Source organism: Struthio camelus, chromosome W (assembly GCF_040807025.1).
Source record: "Struthio camelus isolate bStrCam1 chromosome W, bStrCam1.hap1, whole genome shotgun sequence".
NCBI lineage: Eukaryota > Metazoa > Chordata > Aves > Struthioniformes > Struthionidae > Struthio > Struthio camelus.
The window spans coordinates 42,345,613-42,364,810 of NC_090981.1; the positions used below are offsets into that span (position 1 = coordinate 42,345,613).

General features: G+C 37.3%; 1 protein-coding gene across 2 annotated transcripts in view; it reads right to left on the reverse strand.

Annotated features, from left to right (window-relative positions):
- Window positions 1-19,198, reverse strand: part of CERT1 (ceramide transporter 1) — a 79,755-nt gene that overhangs the window by 43,183 nt on the left and 17,374 nt on the right. For both annotated transcript variants that reach the window (XM_068925526.1, XM_068925525.1), the window contains exon 3: window positions 15,964-16,080. In XM_068925526.1, coding sequence (XP_068781627.1) covers window positions 15,964-16,080 — 117 coding nt within the window. The remainder of the gene's footprint in view (window positions 1-15,963; window positions 16,081-19,198) is intronic.

Below are 19,198 nucleotides of genomic sequence, written 5' to 3' on the forward strand. Positions count from 1 at the left end.
CTAGTCTTCCCATTTTCTTCTTGCTATAGCCTTTGTTTAATCAGCTCTCAAGATCCACTTCACTCAAAGCTCCCCCAAATACCAATGAAGGCTCGTTGCACCCATTAGAGCAGAATTAAACAACAACAATAGTGTTATATGAAATATGGTACTCCCTGGGTCACATATATTATATGGCACATTATCCAGATTCCTGAAGTCTTCCGGGGTTGTAGTCCTTCTACTTGTCTCAAAATTAACTATGTTTGTCTAGAAAAAGCCCAGTCTGGCTTAAAAATTCTTTCTGCACACGGAACCCTGCTATCAGCAGAAGCTTTAAGCCTGTTTCCAACCATACATCAATATTACAAAATAAAGATTCCACGTCTTAAGCACAAACTAACTAGGCAATAGCCCCGTCAGTAGTAATTTTCTTTTTTTTTTCCCCCCCCAAAAGATAGAAAACGATAACGGTGAAGCTCTGAAAGAGTAACTATATAAACAAAAAAGCAGTTTGGCATGATAAGCAAAAAGTTTGAACTATAAGAAGCATCTATAAGATCTTCAGTCAAACACCTAATAAACAATAGAGGTCCCTACATTAAGATAGAATTTTTAAAAAGTGAAATGAAAACATGAACTGGTTTACAAATACTCATATAACTTAATTCTATAATCCTCAGGTTAGTTTGTGGGCCAAAAACAAGTCTAGCATTCTGTTTTCATCATGTTCAAGTGATAAATTAACATCAAGTGTTTAGACATAACACCTAGTTCCAGAAATAGGCAACAATCTGCCTATAGTACAGCTCTCACCTCATAAGGCTCAAGACACTTTACAGACAAGTTTAGCTTATGCTAAGAACTCTGCATGGCTGAGTTGCAAAGAAAGGGCACACCTGCATATCCAAAAAGATGAAAATTCAGATCATCTCCAAAAGGTAGTTGTATTGCCCATCTGAAGCAGAGTATGTTTTCCCATTATGAAATATCACATAATACATTGCATTTTAACAGGTCACAACTGAACAAATTAAGTTTCTACACAGCCTGTATTCCTGCTGGATTATTTATCAATACGTGTAAGTATTAAACGATACGAGTTGATTTAATTAACCCCTCAAGTCGATATACCTTGTGACCACTAGAGGGAAATAGCGAAAAGGAAAACAGGCACGTCCAAAGGTTACTATTGGTCAAAGCCCAAAAGTAACCTTTATCCTGTTTCTGCTCCAGTCTCCCGGCACACAAACCTTTCCTTGGCAGACAATTAAGAACAGAGCCGTTTTACCTTTAGCCTTTATAATTACATTTGAAACACTGCTAAATGAGTATAAAGTTTTCTGTGCTGTATGCAAGAAGTAACAATAACAGCTATCACTGAATGACAATGAATTAGAAGTGGCACACACCATTTTAACAGCAATTAATGAAATTATTCTGAAGTTATGCCTCTGAATTACGCAGGTCAAAACAGTGAACTAACAGCATATTAAATTCCCAGTTAAGATTGTCCAAAGTCATTAGCACCAAATTAAGCACAGACAAGTGTTTAGGCATAGGTTTCTTAAAACTTCATTTAACATTTTTAAATAGTTAGGCTAATGTAGTTTAACTTGTTAAAGAAAGCAAGCTTTATCTATTTATGACCTACAGAAACTAAACATTTCTATCTCAAGTACCCAAGTCCAAGTAGAAGTCTTTTCCTCAGCCATTAGCCTGCAGCTGTCAAACAGAGCTCATTGTGAAAATAAGTTTTATATACTAGCCAGATTAGCTAGTAGAGAGTATTCATTACATAGGTTCTCACACTAGTTTTCCTTGTAGGCATATACACACTGAGAAGCATCAAGTTCTGGTTAAACCCTTTCAAAACCACAAAAAGTCATGCAAGAGCGGTACAGAGTTATTTAACTTGAAATATAACTCAGTTCCCCCATTGCAGTAATTTTAAGCAAGCTTATTTAGATAGTTATTTATACAGCTGTTTCATGCAATGCAACTTCCTGAAATCTAGTCTTCGATAATTACAAATGTTATCTTACATTACATACATAGTATCAGTAATATACCAGTAAAAATAAAGCTCAGCTTCATCAGCCAGTACAAAAAAAAAAACAAAAAAAACCACCATACGCTGCCATTACTCATTCATCAACAAGAAACAGGCTGCTTTTATTTGCTGAAAGCTAATACCCTCTGTGCAAGACAATAGGAAAAACAACTTCAAGCACAGCACAGGTCTCTACAATGCACTGACCTACCCTGCCCTTGAAGTTTCAAACCTGGGAACTAGGAAAACGCAGCCACAAGAGGCTGCTTCCAGTACACCGCAGCAAAGCAAACCGGAGGAGTCAGGTTCTAAAACACTCAGGGCTTTCAAGATAAACATTACCTCCTGCACTGGATTGCAATACTGGTGGCTGAAGCATCATTAAGTTGTGCATTAAGCTGTGTGTCACTTTTTTTGTTATTACTGCTTTCCAGAGGGGTAAAATGCTTTGAATCACACGAGAAATGAAGCCAGTGCAGTGCTGGGTACCAAAAATTCTCCCCACAACAGGCTACATAGCATACTACCAATAAAACAAGTAGTTTAGTAGATTTCTGTAACTCAGTCTTCTCTTAACAGCCAAACTGTCTTATTTCATTGCAGCAGCACTGTGTTCGGTATATACCATATAAGCACTTCTGGCAGGAACGTTTGTGCCTTAGCTGCACACTGTGCTGTTAGAAGGCTAAACTACCACTGAGACATACTGGCAATGAAAGAAAGCTTGCTTTCTTTAACAAGTCTTCAGAATAAAGTATGTTATAGGTTCCCATACTCTCTACACAGTGATAAAATCCAATCCCACTGCTAATTCCCATAAAGTGCTCTATTCCTGCAGAATTCATCATGAGAAAATCATCCCAGGTGTTAAGAGTTGAGTAACTGCTCCAAGCACCGATGCCATCGTCAGCAGACACTGCACTGAGGGGTAACTCCGCAGGTGAATGGCTATAGTCTGGCGGCTATCTCCTTTGCGCTGCAATACATTAAAAGGAGGCTTCCTGCCATTGCTGAGTGAGCAGGAGAAGCCAGCCTGCTGGCAATCAAGCAAGGTGTTCCCTGCCCATTCTGAACATCAGTGACAACACGCAGACTCTGCTGTCAAACCTTTACGTTCAGACAGGTCTGCATACAGCCTAGCTCATGCACGATAAAGCGTCTGCAGAAACAGAAAACTGAACCTATGGCTTTTTCATGCAAAAGCTACCCCTCAGTCCAGGATAATAAAATAAAATTTGCAGACTGTCCATGCACCATTGGGATCTATGAAGATAAGCCCTCTCTTCAAGCATTTTGCGTACTGATGCACTACACAGATAAATGTGGCTGCTAATAAGCCACCTTTCCAGCCAGTTGAGCTTTGCTTCTAAACACAGCCTCAGGTCACACATTGCAGACTTCCTCTTCATGTGACCAAGCCCAAATCCATAATGGAGCATGGGTTTTACCCTAGGTGCACAGGGAAATACCTGTCCACTCACAGGAATCCTCCAGTAAAAGAGGCAGCCAAGAGCCAAGCAAATTGCCTTGGTGGCTACGGACAACTCTGGCATTGCTGGCAGGGCACTTCATCTATGTTGCTAAAGAAATGAGTCTAGCAACCACAAAGGCTTCTTTCGAACAATTAAAGCCAAAATCAGTAAGTCTCTGAAGACCAATTAGATGCACTCAAATACATTCCCAAATCCTATCTGTTGTTTGATTGCACTACGAGAAGCGTAATTTAATCAGCTGTTACTGTTTATCTTTACACTTTCCTTTTTTACATTTCAAAATGGTAGGCTTACCTAACCGTTAGATTTCTCATCCAACCTACTAATGTCACACCACAATGCATGGAATAGATAGCGTACTTCCAGCTCTCCCCAGTTTAGCGTATCTGGGGACATGTTTAAATAAGAATGGGAATAAGAAGCTGCACTTTAGAACAGTGCGAGAATAAAGCAGAACTCCAAGGAGACTGAATTAAATCACATCCTTTATTTTACAAAGTATGAAAATTTGCAACTTCAAGGCAATAAAATCTCACTATTAAAAAAAGGATCGTTTCAAGACAGGAATGGGGAGTCCTCCTGATGTGAAATAGAAAATACTGACACAAACAAGGAAGCAGGATTTAACTGTTATTAAAAAAAAATGTAGTTTTACTGTACAATCATAGACTAACTCAGGCTGCAAGGGGCCTCTAGTCCAACCTCCTGCTCAAGTATGTCCAGTTAGACATCAGTGTACTTGTTCCAGGTCTCCACCTCATGAGAAGGTATTCTTCAGAGAATAATAATTTACTTTTAAAATGAAAATGTTTATTCTGAAATGTAACTGGACACAGGCATAAAAACTACATTGCTCAGTGAAACAGCCTGCATTGTTCATAAGTAATCAAGTGTGTTCAGCTGGAATTGACTGAAAACTTTAGTTGAGGTTTAAACAGTTTCAACTGTACTTATTAATAAAGCTGCAACTTAGAGCAGCTGTTAGAACATGGAACCAAGAACAGCGAAATGGTGCCAAGAGAGACAAAGAACTATTTTTTTCTTTCCTGAAAGGGAAGTCTCAACAGTTTGGCAATGACAGCATTTAGGCTTACTGCAGCATATGCTTATGTAGTAAACTAAAACTGCTGATTCACTAGCTGTCCCCAAAGTCTTCTTTCAGGAAATACACAATGACTAGCAATGAAGGGTGCTTAGCAAATTTAGTAACAGATGACAAGCAACACTGCATGTATTAAGGGCACCTGCTGATAGCAATGCTACAGTAATAGAACGTGTGTGACATGCAAGTTCAGTTTTTCTTCTTGAAAGAGCATGTTTAATTCAACTTTGAGTAATTAGTCTTTTAAAGAAACTTATAGTTAAGCCATACATCTAATAATCTCCTGAAGGAGCAGCTTCTCTACAAGTATCAGCACCATAACATACATTAGGTCAAGTGATACTTAGCTTAGCAGCCCTTCCTATACTTGCTTACTTAAACCAGCAACTTTGAAGTCATACAGAAATACCCACTTCTTCCAGATTACTATGGGAAAACAGACACAGACACCTCTCATTTGATCTCTTCTCTCTCCTCAAAACCCAGCATACCAATGCCCACCTTCATACCAATCAATATAGCTAACACTTGAACAATAGGAGTTTAATATTAAACCTCTCTTCTTCCTCCTCTCCCATTTAAAATACATCTGTTCAACATACCAGAACCTGGATTCATCTGCAATGAGTTCATTCACCTACATGACACTAAATGGAGAGCCAATTCCTATTTCAGAGCTTTTTTTTTTTTTTTTTTAAACAGAGACAAAAAGAAACATTCTGCTTATTCTTCTACTGCATAACTTGTATTAAAAGCATCACCTTAAAAGCTTCCAATTTGGGCAATACAGAATTTAAACAAGCAGAAGATCTCAACTCCTGCTTTTTTTTTTTTTTTTTTTTTAAAAGGAATTCCTCTTTTCAAAGTCTCCCTCAGCTTTTTAGAGTCACATTAGCTCCTGCAGCTATTTATCCCTTATTTGCTTTTTGGGGAGGTGTGGGGGGGAGGCGACAACAACCAAAAAAGCCACAGAGGCCTTGGCACAGAGTTACCTCTGTTGAATGTTACTGAACACATACCACTGCTACTTGTGTACCCCACCCATGTGGCTGAGCAGCATCTACTCCCTATGGCTAGGGTGTAACTCTGGTCTATTGGTATCAACTCAGCAATGAGTTCTGCTTTAGTGAAAGTTTTTCTATTACACTTGCTACACAGTACCGTGGATTGATGAGTAATAATTCCGAGTAAACAGAATGCAGGTCTATTTGACAAGTGTCAACTTTTAGCAGTTTAACCACTCACTACTATCACGCTGCAGCTCTGCGCTTCCTTTTTGTCGTACCAAGAGCAGCGCTGACACTAATTTGAGCAGGCAATTGCCCCTAAAGTCAAGCTTGACACAGGTCTCTTTCAAAGATTAATATTGTTTTTTGGGGTGACAATGCAAAAAAGTACTGCCATCTGCCAGGGACAACTTAAGTCTTTAAAATATTGTGTATCTTTCTGCCAGTTATAAGCACTGACATTCCCCTCATTACAATGCAGAATAGAGGATACACTTCAAAATTATCTACCACAATTTTCACAAAGTGAATCCATAATACCCTCGAGTTTACTGTTAGAATCCCACTTGTTTACAGCAAGGGTACGGGTTATTTACGACGTGGCCAGCTGCACATTTAGTGCAATCACTCATCATTAAGACTCATCATTGGGAAGAGCGCTAAGATTATTTTAGAGGCGTCCATCACTTTTCCTTAAATAGCATTACAATGCTGTCATCAAAAATATTGACCGACAGACTCCTAACAGCTTAGCAGTTCTGTCACAGCTTTTCATGCTATGTGATCTTGAGTTAGTACTTTTCAAACACTATCTTTCACCTGCTATTGCATCCATGAGGGAAAGCTTTGCTAATTTGTATTTTGGCCTATAGTTTTCAGACATTATTCTTTAAACAGTCTTCCAGACGTTTCAGAACAACTTGCTTAACCCACATGGCTATAAAGTGATCAAAACATTATTTTAATCTTTAAATAGTCAATTCATATTTAGCTAATTTACATGAAAGAGAAGCAAAGCATCTCAAACTAAGTTAACTACTGCTTGGGGGCAGGGCTTTGAGAGAAGGGTAAATTCAAGACTTCTGTTGAGGTTACAGAGACTACCTGTTAACACTCAGACAAGATGGAGGAGGGAGCTTGTTCTAAGTAGGAACATATTGCAGACTGGTCACAGCTTTAATGGATACAAACATTTAAGATAATCTTAAATTCACATATGCATACAGCTTCAGAATCAGATAAGCAGCTCCCATCAGAACAACATGCAAACTCAGCCTTTAATCAAGATACTACTAAATGATCTAGTCTCTCATCAGCCAGCCAGTTTCTATTCCGACCATTCTTTAGAAAGTACTAGATTAAAAAATGCAATCCCGTAAGAAACTAAGCCATATCCAAGCAGCACAAAGAATTATTTCTGGAAAGAAACCAAAGTCCAAGATAAGACTTGGAAAGACTGCAAGTGATGGAAGAGTATTTGGGGGGGGGGGGGGGAAAACAAACAGTAAACCTCATCTAAACTGGAGGAAAATGAAGTTCAAAGTTCTACATAGTTACAGGAAAAAGTATACTGCACAAATACTGGATAGGTAACAATTTGCCAAGTAGCAGTTTGTTCTAGAGAGAAATCAGATTTAGTGGTTCACAAGCTGAACAAATGAAAAAACACCCCCATGATGTTGCAAAACCAGATAGTCTGCAAGACCCGTAAAATAATCTCGCATTCGGTTCAACACTTAAGAAACTCAGTAGGAATACCAAGTCCAATTTTGGGTGCTGTACATCACAGAGATAACTGAGTTCAGAGGAGAGCAACACAAATTATCAGACAGTTATAAAACATGTAGATGAGAAAGACTGAGGAAAACAGAGCTGTTTAGACTAACAGATAAAAAGAGAAATTTTAAGTGTTGCAAAGACGAAGGAAATAATCTGTTCTTCATATTAACTGCGAATATTACTAGTCTATAAAAGAACTCAGATTAGATGAGGATAGTGAAGAAGAAATCGTTAACAGCAGAAACAGCCTGAAGTGATTTCACAAGCTGTCACTGTTAGAATGCTTAACACTTTATGAACTTCTAAACAAACCCATCATCTAATAACAGTAATATTAGCTCACATGATATTAAGGGATTAGGATGAACTTTATGACTCTAAAGAACATCCCTTCTAGCTTCTTTCTCCTCTAACACCAAATGCCAGTAAAAGCCAGTCAGACGCCACTGAAGATCAAAAAGGGGAAGCCAGGATTCACAGGTTAAAGGGCTGGTAAACCTCAGCAGAAGACAGATAAGCTGCTTCGATCAGAGACAGCAACATTATTCTCTTGCATATTTCCCACTTTAGTCTGAAAAAGATTCAAGCCAAAATCCAAAACGTGTAATCTTATTACTGCAGAGTTCAGGCAGACTATGCCTTAACTTAAAAACATGTTACACAAGTAACCACACCAAGAATTAATTTGTAAACCTGGATATTTTAACATACAAAGCAAAAACTGTATTCTATTAGTGCTGAAAACACCATGATCTCCATAATTTAGCTGGCTGTCCCTTCTACACCAACACTTACCTTCTTGCAGGTCTTTCAAAAGCACAGTCATTTTAAGGCCTCTTTAAAAATTAGCCTTTTCATGTTTGCATGCAAGATCCAGTTCACTCTAGTACCTTGTGTACTGTGTGCATATGAGCTACATTCATACTAGTTGGTAACACTCTTACAGCAGAGACTAATACATCCCAAATTGTCAGAATCAGAAAGGAAAATTTTGAACTTTATTTGCTCATGTCCAGCAGAACACGAGGCAAGATAACATTGCAACCTGAATTTAATAAGGAATGGTAGCTGACGCCAGAACTACTTAACAAGAAGCTGGTTCCAACACTCTTAGGCCACTGATGCTTGAATAGAAGATTAAAAAAAAAAAAAAAAAGAGTCCTGGTCACCACACTCCTACAGTCCTCACTATGAATCTGTGAAACAAAAGAAAGGTTAAACAATATTTAACTACTCCCATACCCTCCCATACTTTCCTGTCTCTGCGCTGCTGCTTCCTCCTAGGCCAGTGGTATCTGCTAAAAGTTATGGAGAAGTAGGGACAGAGGGACTGGTGTTAAGACATGATGCCAAATAAAATTAACAGATTAAGAAGCCACATTTTTCTCTTCTTTAGACCTCAACCACTGCTGCTGTAGAAGCAATTCATTTATAATTACACATTGGAACACCTAAACCCCAGGAGAGGAACTGGAAGGAGAAATAATTGTAAATATCAATAGAAACGACAGAGCTTCAAGAGTGCTGAAACAGACACTTCCCCGCTCCCCAAAATAGGACATGTCTGAAATTATACTAGTGGAAAGCTTATCTTAAAATAATAAATCAATTGAATTGCATTTATATTAGCATTCATGGATCAACATTGGGATAACAGACACTGCTTGCTACAGATTGCTTTTGACAGTGCCTGTCAGCAGCATAGTAGATAGTGTTACCAAAAAGTTACTATATATTCGTATAAAAGAACTATAGCATGAATGACTTCTGAAGGCCATTTGCACAGTATTTTGTCATGCATATACAGGCAATCCTATATAAACACCCATCTGAACTATGTATTTTAGAAGCTCCACAAAAGCTGCCAGAGAAATTGCAAAACAGTATTTAATGCATAAAACTATTAATTGGTAGCCGAAATGTAAACTTGTTTAATTTCTATTAAAAAGAAGCTTATCAGGTCAGTATTCTGGATCAAAATACTTCTATAGTGTTTCTACTCTGCATATACTTTCCTACTTATCCTGATGTTAATTATCTCACTAATGTTACTTTAAAGATTTGCAGTCCATCCTCCCCACGTGTTAGTTTCTGACCAGATTATCTGGTCAGAAAGTTTATGCTATAGTAGTAAATAGTACTAGTGCAGTGGTACTTCCAGAAACTTATTTCAACTAGCAATTTTTCAATAGTTTATTAGCTCAGCAAAATAAAAATTATTTCATAGATCAGTATTTATTTATACACCATATTCAAAAGCTTGACTTAAACACTGTTAACATGAAATTTCCTGAGCAGATTGCTTCTAGACTGAAGGCATAGCTGGATGCACTCAGGTCTCAATCTGAATAGGAAATGCTATGAATTACCGAACAAGGCACTTTAACTACATATACTTTACGTTCAAAGGGCAAAAAACACAATTAAGATTGGGCGGTTCTTATCAAATTGGAAATGAAACTTAAAGATTTTCTCTGAGCTTGAAAAAAGATAAATTGTTCTGGCGCAATCTCTTTTCCTTCGGTTCATAGGGGGAACACCACAAGGGCAGGAGGCCAAGATTAATTTTAAGAAATACTTTAGTACTGTACCTGATGTCCTCCTACTGCTTACCCAGAAGCTGATTTGTATTATCAATAAGATTTAAGCAATCTAACATTAGTTTGACCTTTTGGAATTGCAACAGTTACAGTGGTTTGAGCGGGCTCCTTTAATAATACCTTGTGGGCTTTTTATTATATTCAAGATATTTCCCATTCGCACAGATAGCCCTGTGGTGCTCTGTTTTTAGCCATTTGGGAGTTTTGCTTTTTTAGTGTTGCACTCACGTCAGATTGTATTAGAAGTCCACCTCTACCCCTCACACTTTCATCAAATATCTACCTACTACCTTTGCTGCTTCAACATAACAATTACTGAGAGCAGTAATTTTTTTTTAGAGCATAACAGCACGTTCAAGAACTCCTTCCAAAAAGTACACGGACAAGACAAAACAAAATGCAGATGACATTAAGAGTGAAGTTAATGACTTAGTACTTCGTATATAAGCTCTCATCTTTTCTAGGTGATGTGGAAAATAAGAACTATGTTTAGTGGTTAACAAACATTTAACATGAAAATAATTTCAAATTGGCAATGCTCTTTTCACAACAATATTCTACAGTGCCCTTATAAACCGCAATCAAAATTGGGCTTTTAAAGGCTTGCTCTGCAACTAGGTTCTGTCAGTCGTCATCTGAGGTCAAAGGGGAACTAAAGAACTGGACAAAGGTTCAGAACATGATCAAAAATTGAGAGCTTCTAAGCAGGCAAGATGTTTGCATATTAGTTTATGCCATATCCCAAACTTTCACTACTACAGCTAACAGCACGAAGAATAAACTGTACGGGAGAAAGATTTCATCTGTCCAGCTGTCTCAATGAAACAGAAGTCACCTTTATAAATACAACAAAAAAGAATCATGAAAAACTGAAAAATGGATCAGTGATTTTTGTTCAAGAACCAGAGAAGATGTTTCTATGACAGAAAGAGTATTTTTTACGGCATGAATCACTCATTCAGAATTTCTTTGTACCTTCAATGACAGTTTCTGCCTTAAAATCTTAACAGGACTGCATCCGATTTTGTAAATGTTTCAAGCAAAACCACTAAGTGAAACTATGCACTAGGATCCACACATAGAAAAGAAACATTTCAAAACTAACATCCTAATTTTAGCTTACTAGTTTGAAAATGTACCAGTGTTTAATAAAGGAAGTGAATCAAACGTTTTAGTACTTAAGCATAAATTTGACCCCATTAGCCCGCCAAAGCCAATTTTTTGATTCTTCATTGTCTTAACTAGATCTGTACCTATACAGCTAAAACAATATCAAATACAGTAGAGAAAAAACTTGGGATGTAAAGATGTTACAAGAAATCTTTTCTCAACGTACTCAGTTTTGATGCTAAACCAATGAAGATTTCAGTGTTCAAAAAAACTTAAGTTCACCTGCCCAACAAAATAATTGTTTTTTGTTGTTTTTTTAACCTAGACAGCTCTCAAACTGACCTGCAATTCAGTCCCCTCATTTACATCTCAGGGAAGTAATCTAAGTTAGTAAGTAAATGTACCTACTCTAACAAAACAGAGGGAAAAGAATGAATTTCAAATAAAATAGAAGTAGAAACTTTAGGTAAGTGTAGTATGTGAAGAAAATGCATTCAGCTTACATGAAAAAGTAAAAAAACTCATGTTTATTCACAGCATGTAGAACGCCATGCTCTTTACTTGTTAGAAGTTACATGCTGCAAAAGTCCATGCTTTCTAGAAATCAACCCAGACATTTTCCCTTTCTCACCAAAAAGAACTACGTTTAAGTCAATTACTCTAAATTTACCTTAGAGATTCCACACTGCATTTTCTAAACCCTGCAGAAATTTGGAGTCAGTCCTTGAATTTTTATTTAAGAGGACAGCAACTTTCCAAGAGCGTCAATACCTTGCGCTCACACACCATCAATACTTTTACACTGGAGAAATAAGGGAGCCAATTCCACTGTTGAGTCCTTTACTCTAGCTATTAGATCCATCTAAGGAAAGGTCATTACCCATCTTACATCTGACTACCTCTTACGGTAGCTTCCTAACGATGCATACTCTCACAACCAGATTATTTGGCAGATGAATATCTGCTCAGTAAGTCTAATGAAACTTTTAAATAGAAGAAAGGACTCCTGGTTACGCATAAAATATTCCTTCATTTGGTTAACTGAGGGTCTTACCGCTGTCCTCAGAGTCTTCCTCCCTCCAGTTTGGGGAGATTAAGAAATACTGTAGAAGCTGTAAGGTGTACCTGAAATATTTTATCTGGTAAATACTCAGGATCCTCTATACAGGGAAAGGCTAAAGCAATCCTAAAAGACAAAGAGCAGCAAATTCTAACACAATTTTAATGCTTGAACATTAGATGCTTTACATTTCTCAGCTACCAGCTACTCATTAGTATTGCTAAGCAGTAAGTTTTTCTAAGTCCACTCATACTCAAATTTGATACAAAGTTCATTTTAAATCAGTGTTTTCTCTGTTCTGAACACAATGAAACATAGTTGCAAAGTTTCAGTCTTTCTTTCATACTCTAAAGATAAACAACCTTGTGACATGCCACAGTAAGTCTCACAAACATACTTTTGTTAGCAAACAGCTTAAGCAGCCTACTAGAGCTACCTACCCACTCAGTAAGCTACAAAGAGTCTCAAAAACAAAACAAAAACCACAGTACTTTATATAGCAACAGACTCAAGTTGATCAAAATGATTTGTTAGTACAAGAAATAAAATTAATTTCCCATCTCAATTTTACTCAAAAGTATTATGCATCATTTCAAGAACATAGTTTTCAAACAAAAACATTTTTTATCCACTAATAATAGTTTTTCAAGGGAATTCTGTTTGGGTATTGGTAATCTGACCAGAAAAGTTCCTTTGGAAAATCTGAGAGTAGGCATATATAGATCTAAAAGTTCTGCAGTAAAGTGTGGTATTTTGTTTCATAAAAAGTAGTCCAGTTTCATCTGGTCTCAATCAAGTAAAGTTACTTAATTAAAATTAAAGATCATTGAAGTGTTCTTAATACAAATTCAATGGAAATTTAGATGAACTTCGAGCCTCTACAAAAAAAAAAAAAAATCTTTCAGATCCTATTAGTATTATTAAGGAGCAGTAATTTTTGCTACAAAAATTCCAGACTACGAAAATACAGCATTAACCACTCCATCAGAAAACATCTCATTGGAATGTGACCTCTGGAAACATGTGTTCCTTCTGAAAAAAACATTAAAGATAACCAGCAGAAAAACTGGATTTGGACATTTGTTTTATCTGTAATTAAATCAAGCACCTATTTACGTGCATATAGCACTTTTCCATGGCTTCGAGTATTCATGTTCCCATGCATTTTAGTAGGAACAGAAGCACCTCCAAACCTCCAACACTTATCACACTAAGTTCCTACTTCAAATTACAGAGACAATAACAAATATTGCACTTGAAAAAAAATGCTAAAACTTCATGATTTTCCCTGGTTGTTGTAATATATTCCTACCTTCAGTCCAAGCTTTTGCTACAAAACAGCATTACCTTTTTACTGCTTGCCTTGCCTTGTATTGATCAAGGTATTTAGTTGCATTCTACAAATAGAATGCTTTTAAATAATGTATCGCTTTAATATATTAAATGGTTTGACAATTTCTTTAGAAGTGAGGTGCCAAATCACTTTCTTCTCCTTTTAAGGATGCAGACTACTACCATCTTGAACACAGTAAACAGTACAGGATTAAAAGGAGCATATATAAAACCCTAAAAAATGTTGAACTTCATAGCAACAAAACTGAAAGCCAGATTCTGAACAGTGAAAGTCCAGTGTTGCTACAATGGGACAGCAAAAGGCAAACTGAACTACTTTTGTCAGTTCAGTATATACAGAAAGAATTTTATTTCCACTTCCTACTTGTGGACATAGTTTTCTTCAGTTTATATAACACTCCAGAACACGTAACTTGCTTTTTTAATACCAGGCAGAGCGATAACTTTAATAAAACCATGAAACAAGCACTTGTGACCCCTATCCTGATATCAGAGTCCAAGTAAATACTGAAAAAGTTGGACAGGTGAATTAGCTTCCAGGAAATCTCTGACTGCGTTCCCTAAGCAGGAAAATAGTGAAGGCTGGTACAAGCTGTTCTTTTTCTTTAAAAAAAAAAAAGTTACTGACTTTTTGCAAAGTATAAAAGTTTAAATTGTCCAAATGCTCATTAATATTTAAAGTAGAATCTCTTAATTAAAAAAAAATTTAAATGCATAATTAAAGTTTCTTCACAAAGAAGAATGCTAGAAACCATGCAGTTCAACATTCATTAGTGATCTAAACAGAAGCCTGAATAAGATGACTAAGTTTACCAACATCACTAGGCTAATCAAGACAAAACTTCGTGATAGTGATTGGGCAATGGGACAGGAGATAAAATTCAGTGTTGATATGTGCAAGCATTTTTTTGTGACACAGACAATTCTAAATTTACATATATAGCAATAAACCTTAAACTGTTACCACTCAATACTTGCACATTATAAATAGGTGGTTTAAGATTGCCAGCTCAGTGCTCAGCAGCAGTTAAGGACAGCCTTATAAGAGTGAAGACCAACATCTGCAGGACTCCCCTTTTAGGTGGCAGACAGTACAGTTGAAGAATAGGATTTGTTCTCGAGCCACCACTCTCCCCACCTTCATGGTAGGGTGCAATGATTCAGTGCATGTTTCTGCTTAACCTAGCCTTTGCGTTAACAATTTGCAATTCACCAGTTAGATCACACAAACCTAATCTGAATTTCAGCCCAAGGTTAAGCAGCTCCAGTTCTATGTCCCCACCTCCTATGCCTATAAAACAAAGGTTCTGAAGCCAACTCCATAAACACAGAATCCAGCAACTTGCTCAGTGCGTTGTCTTAAGTCATTTCTTTCAGGTATTGCAAGAACAGCAATTTGCAGCATTTTGGTCTGAGAAAAATTCAATGGTTAACTGTATTTTTTGACTAGACTACAGAAAAGAAGTCTGGTTTTGCAGCTTAATTCTGTATGTTTTAAGTGCTAACTCTGTCTTCAACTGAAGGAAAAACGCCAAGCTGTAAATAGGCTAATATTTAATTGTGAAACTATTTTTCTAGGGAGCTGTTATCAAAAGACAGTCTTTCAGTTTAAGAACACCCACTGCTTGTAATAAGGATTGTCCATTAAAAGATGAAGCTTTCTAATCACATACAGTACTTCTATAAGCAATGCTTTAAGTTCGGTGTAAAAGCATTTACCTACTTAGACATCTATTATTTGCATTCCTTTAACACTTGTATACCCCAGACATAGGAGTTGTACTGCACTGGGCATTGGATAGTTAGGCTGTAGGACAGTGACTATCTTGTACCTGAAAACATATGTGTTTATTTGATACAGGCTTTAAAAACACCTGACTTTCAAGACCTTTACTCTAGGTAAAATGAAAACAACTGAGTTAATTGAAAGAGACACAGCATAGATCAGGAAGTTGAACTAAAATGCTGAAGAAGAGTAGGGCCTTAACAAGCAAGGGGACAAGAGCCAGCATCAGATACAGTAAAAGGAGCCAAAAGACAAAACAGATTAGCTTAGAACCAGAATGATAACCTAGGAGGATGAACTTTAAGACTAACAAGGTTAACATCTAGAACACAGAAGAAATAATTCAATAATCAGTGAGAGGATGGACAAAATTATTAAAAGGCCACTCAAATATAAAGCAAATTTTTTTAAAGCTAAAAGAAAGGCTCCAGAAAAGTTCAAGGTGGTTAGCTCCCGCTTCTCTAAATCCTTATCTGTGAAGGACAAGCAAGTCAACTCCTTTATTTAACATCGTACTTCAATCTTCCATCAGTTATACATACCTTGAGTACTTCTAATGACTGTACAATGAAGTTTACAACTCTCCACAAGCACCACCAGTTCTAATGAGGGAGTGAGAAAGGAAATCAGAAAAAACATACCTTGTGTTGTTCTATCGCATCTACCCACTGTTGTCTGTGGTCTGGGTCCTGAGCTCGGAGGTACCAAACACTATCATTTACGCTAATATCAAATCTGCATTCATCAAAATCATGGGGCTGTGAACAAGAAGAGCGTAAGAGTAGTCAAAATTAGCAATCAACAATATTTCACAGAACATTTGACACTATATAATGCTGTAATTTAAGACTGCTTACGATCTAAGCTGCCTTGAATAGCTGCTAGATTTTTAATTTTTGTTTTCTACAAATGTCTGAAATAATGACCTAACATATACTTTCATAATGAAAAATGCCAGTCTTCTGAAACAGAAAAACTAAACGACGTAATACATTTTTAGATGGAAGGAATGCAAAAATTGTAGCAAACAGCACTAGTATAGAACAAAAAATACAGATTACAGCAAAACGACAAGGAAAAAGAAAACTAAGCGAAGCTGCAGCACCTTCTGCCTCCACCTCTTATTTTCACCATCTAAGATAGGGCTGTCAGATAACGGGGAGCAATTTGCAACCCCTTCCCATACCACCACTCAAGCACATCTAGCTTTCAGTTCACACGCTGAAAATAATAAAAGGCTTTTACTAATATTGTAATGAAGCTGGTCAGGGAATTATGGGGGACCAAAACAGCATTCTTATTTGCCTGGTGTATTGTCAATTCAAAAAATCTAGTCCCTGCGAAACATCCCACATAAAGCCTAGCAAGATGTTTTTTCCTCTCTGAAGGCTATTCTTAAAGCAAAGAAACTACAACGTGGGTATAGCTGAATGGCTTTTGAATTTTCTGCCATGTTCAAATGACAAATTATGCACTTGCATAACTGCAGGAAGATAACAGGCTCTAAGGTTAAAGAAAATGGCGTGGTCTGGAGGACCATGAATATGGATCCATGATATCAAAGACAAGACTACACAGGTTAACAATTTTACTGTTCTATGGTACGCTCAGTAATCTTGCAGACAACTGAAACACTACGGATCACTCACAAAATACCCCACAAAAGTAGACTTGAACAAGTCTAATCTGTTGTGTCATGCAAGAATCTACCATGTCAATGGAATTTCTTTTCAAAGGATCTGGAAATCAAAAGCTACTTTCACATAACAATCTTTTTTGTTTAAACGTACTGAGAAAAAATAGGACAACGGAAGCCAACTCACACAAAGCATGAGCTGGGAAAAGGTTTACGGAAAAGTACACAGTTTCACCCCCACTCTCAGCTTCACATACTTGGTCAAGCATTTGAACTTTAAACTTCTCTCGGGAAGTCAGCAACGTTGTCACATAAATCAACTACCAGCTAATTACTTAATATCTGACCATCATAACTTTATTCAGTTAAGGAAGTTTAAAACATGGCTGTACACTGTTTTGTTTTCACTGAACCACAGAACACAGGGATGTAGGGGACAACCAGTCCAGGCACCTGTTTTTTAAACAATATTTGATACATTATTCATTACTGTATCAGAGAGGTTTATCCAGTTCGGGGTAGCAAACCTATCTGCCTTATCCAATTGTCAGGTTTACAAGCCTATTCACAGTCACCTCTCTACCAGGCCCTACCTTGGCCACGTGAGAGAGAATATGCACAAAGCAACTAGGAAGAAAGGGTCTCCCAGAAAAGCAAGTATGCAAATATCCAAATTGTTCCTACCGTGGCACCATTCTCTTGCACTCTCTCTCTCTCTGAGGCCCTTTTGGAGGATTTGAAAGCAACTGGTCTACCCTGTTCGATGGCCTTGACAAAACACATCTCAAAAGCTGGCAATGTTAGCGATCCACGCTTCCATAAGCAACTTGTTCCAGCGCACAACTATCCTTGCCATCTCTAACCTAAATTGTGCTTATGGTGATTTAAGATCATTACCTCTTCGTCCTATTCAAAAGCAGGTTTATGCACACCCTTTCTCTGCATAGCAGCTTTTAATATGTTTAGAGAACTATGCCTCTCAAATACAAAGGAGAAATGCTTTCCTTGAGGTCTAGCCAAACCTTTCAAACACCTTTCTGGACCATACACTGAACGTACACTTCTACATCATTCAATAGTATTCAAAGATGGGAAAAGTTAGGAGTGTACCAAATGGCAATGTACCAAAAAAAAAAAAAAACACACAAACACAAAAAATCTAGGTTTACATCCAGCTTGCTGTGCAAATTCATTCACAGAAAAGCCAGTCTAACAGGTGGTCCTGTCAGACAAGTTGCTTAAACAAAGCAGTCTCCACTAACAATGTTTAATATTGCATCAAAAGGAAATTCAGTTGGCATGACAGGGTGTGCTCTTGACAAATACATGTTACCTATTTACCATCCTACTTGCTGTCTATTTTCCAATATTTTTCTAGCAACAGAAGCCAGAGCCATTAACTTACTTCCCTCCTTATCCTCTACCTCCTTTTAAAAGACAGGCTCCATGAGACCCTCTAGAATCTGGTTTATCTTTCACTTCCAGCCAATTCTAAGTTCTCTACTACGCATTTTACCAATATCAAATAAAACACTAGAATCGCACCTAACCTGTTCTTTTCTTAGCCCAGAACAAGTTACTGTCACTTAACCCTTTTCTCACAAGCTAGAATAAGTTCACACTTCATTTCATTAATAACTTGGCAGATTGTTAAATACGTAACATACTTGGTATCATCTGCTACCTTCCTCTCCCTGCTGAGCGGTGGACAAACTCTTTGGTTTTGATCTTGCTATAAATATGCTTTTACTGTTTTCTCTAGTTGCAAGCAATAGAGGCTATGAAGTGTCTTTCATCCTTTTTTCAGGTCTGTCCTTTATTCTAAATTCCTCCTCGGACTAGTTTAAGCATCTCCTTAATACTGCTTTAAGTTTTTCCATTTCTTTCTTTTCGACTTTCTTCCTGTAGAATCTTACACACCTCATTTCATTTAGAGCTCCTTTTTCTGAAGTTCACTATTTCTAGCCTACTGTTCACTTTCCTCTATAGCCTCAGAAGCAATTATAAAATGACATAGTTCTCAGTCAGCCACCTGACAAGATCCTGGAGGAATAAATAGGGATTTTTCATAGGTAAAAAGCTCAGAACCTGTGTTGAGGCCAGGATATGTCCTACAGCTCCTGGTCCTTTCACAACCAACATAAAGCAAGGAAGCAGAAGAATGTTTTAGTCACATAAGGAAGTAGAAAGCATATAGGAATCACTTGTCTACCCTCAGGACCTAAAGCAGGTTGGAGAAC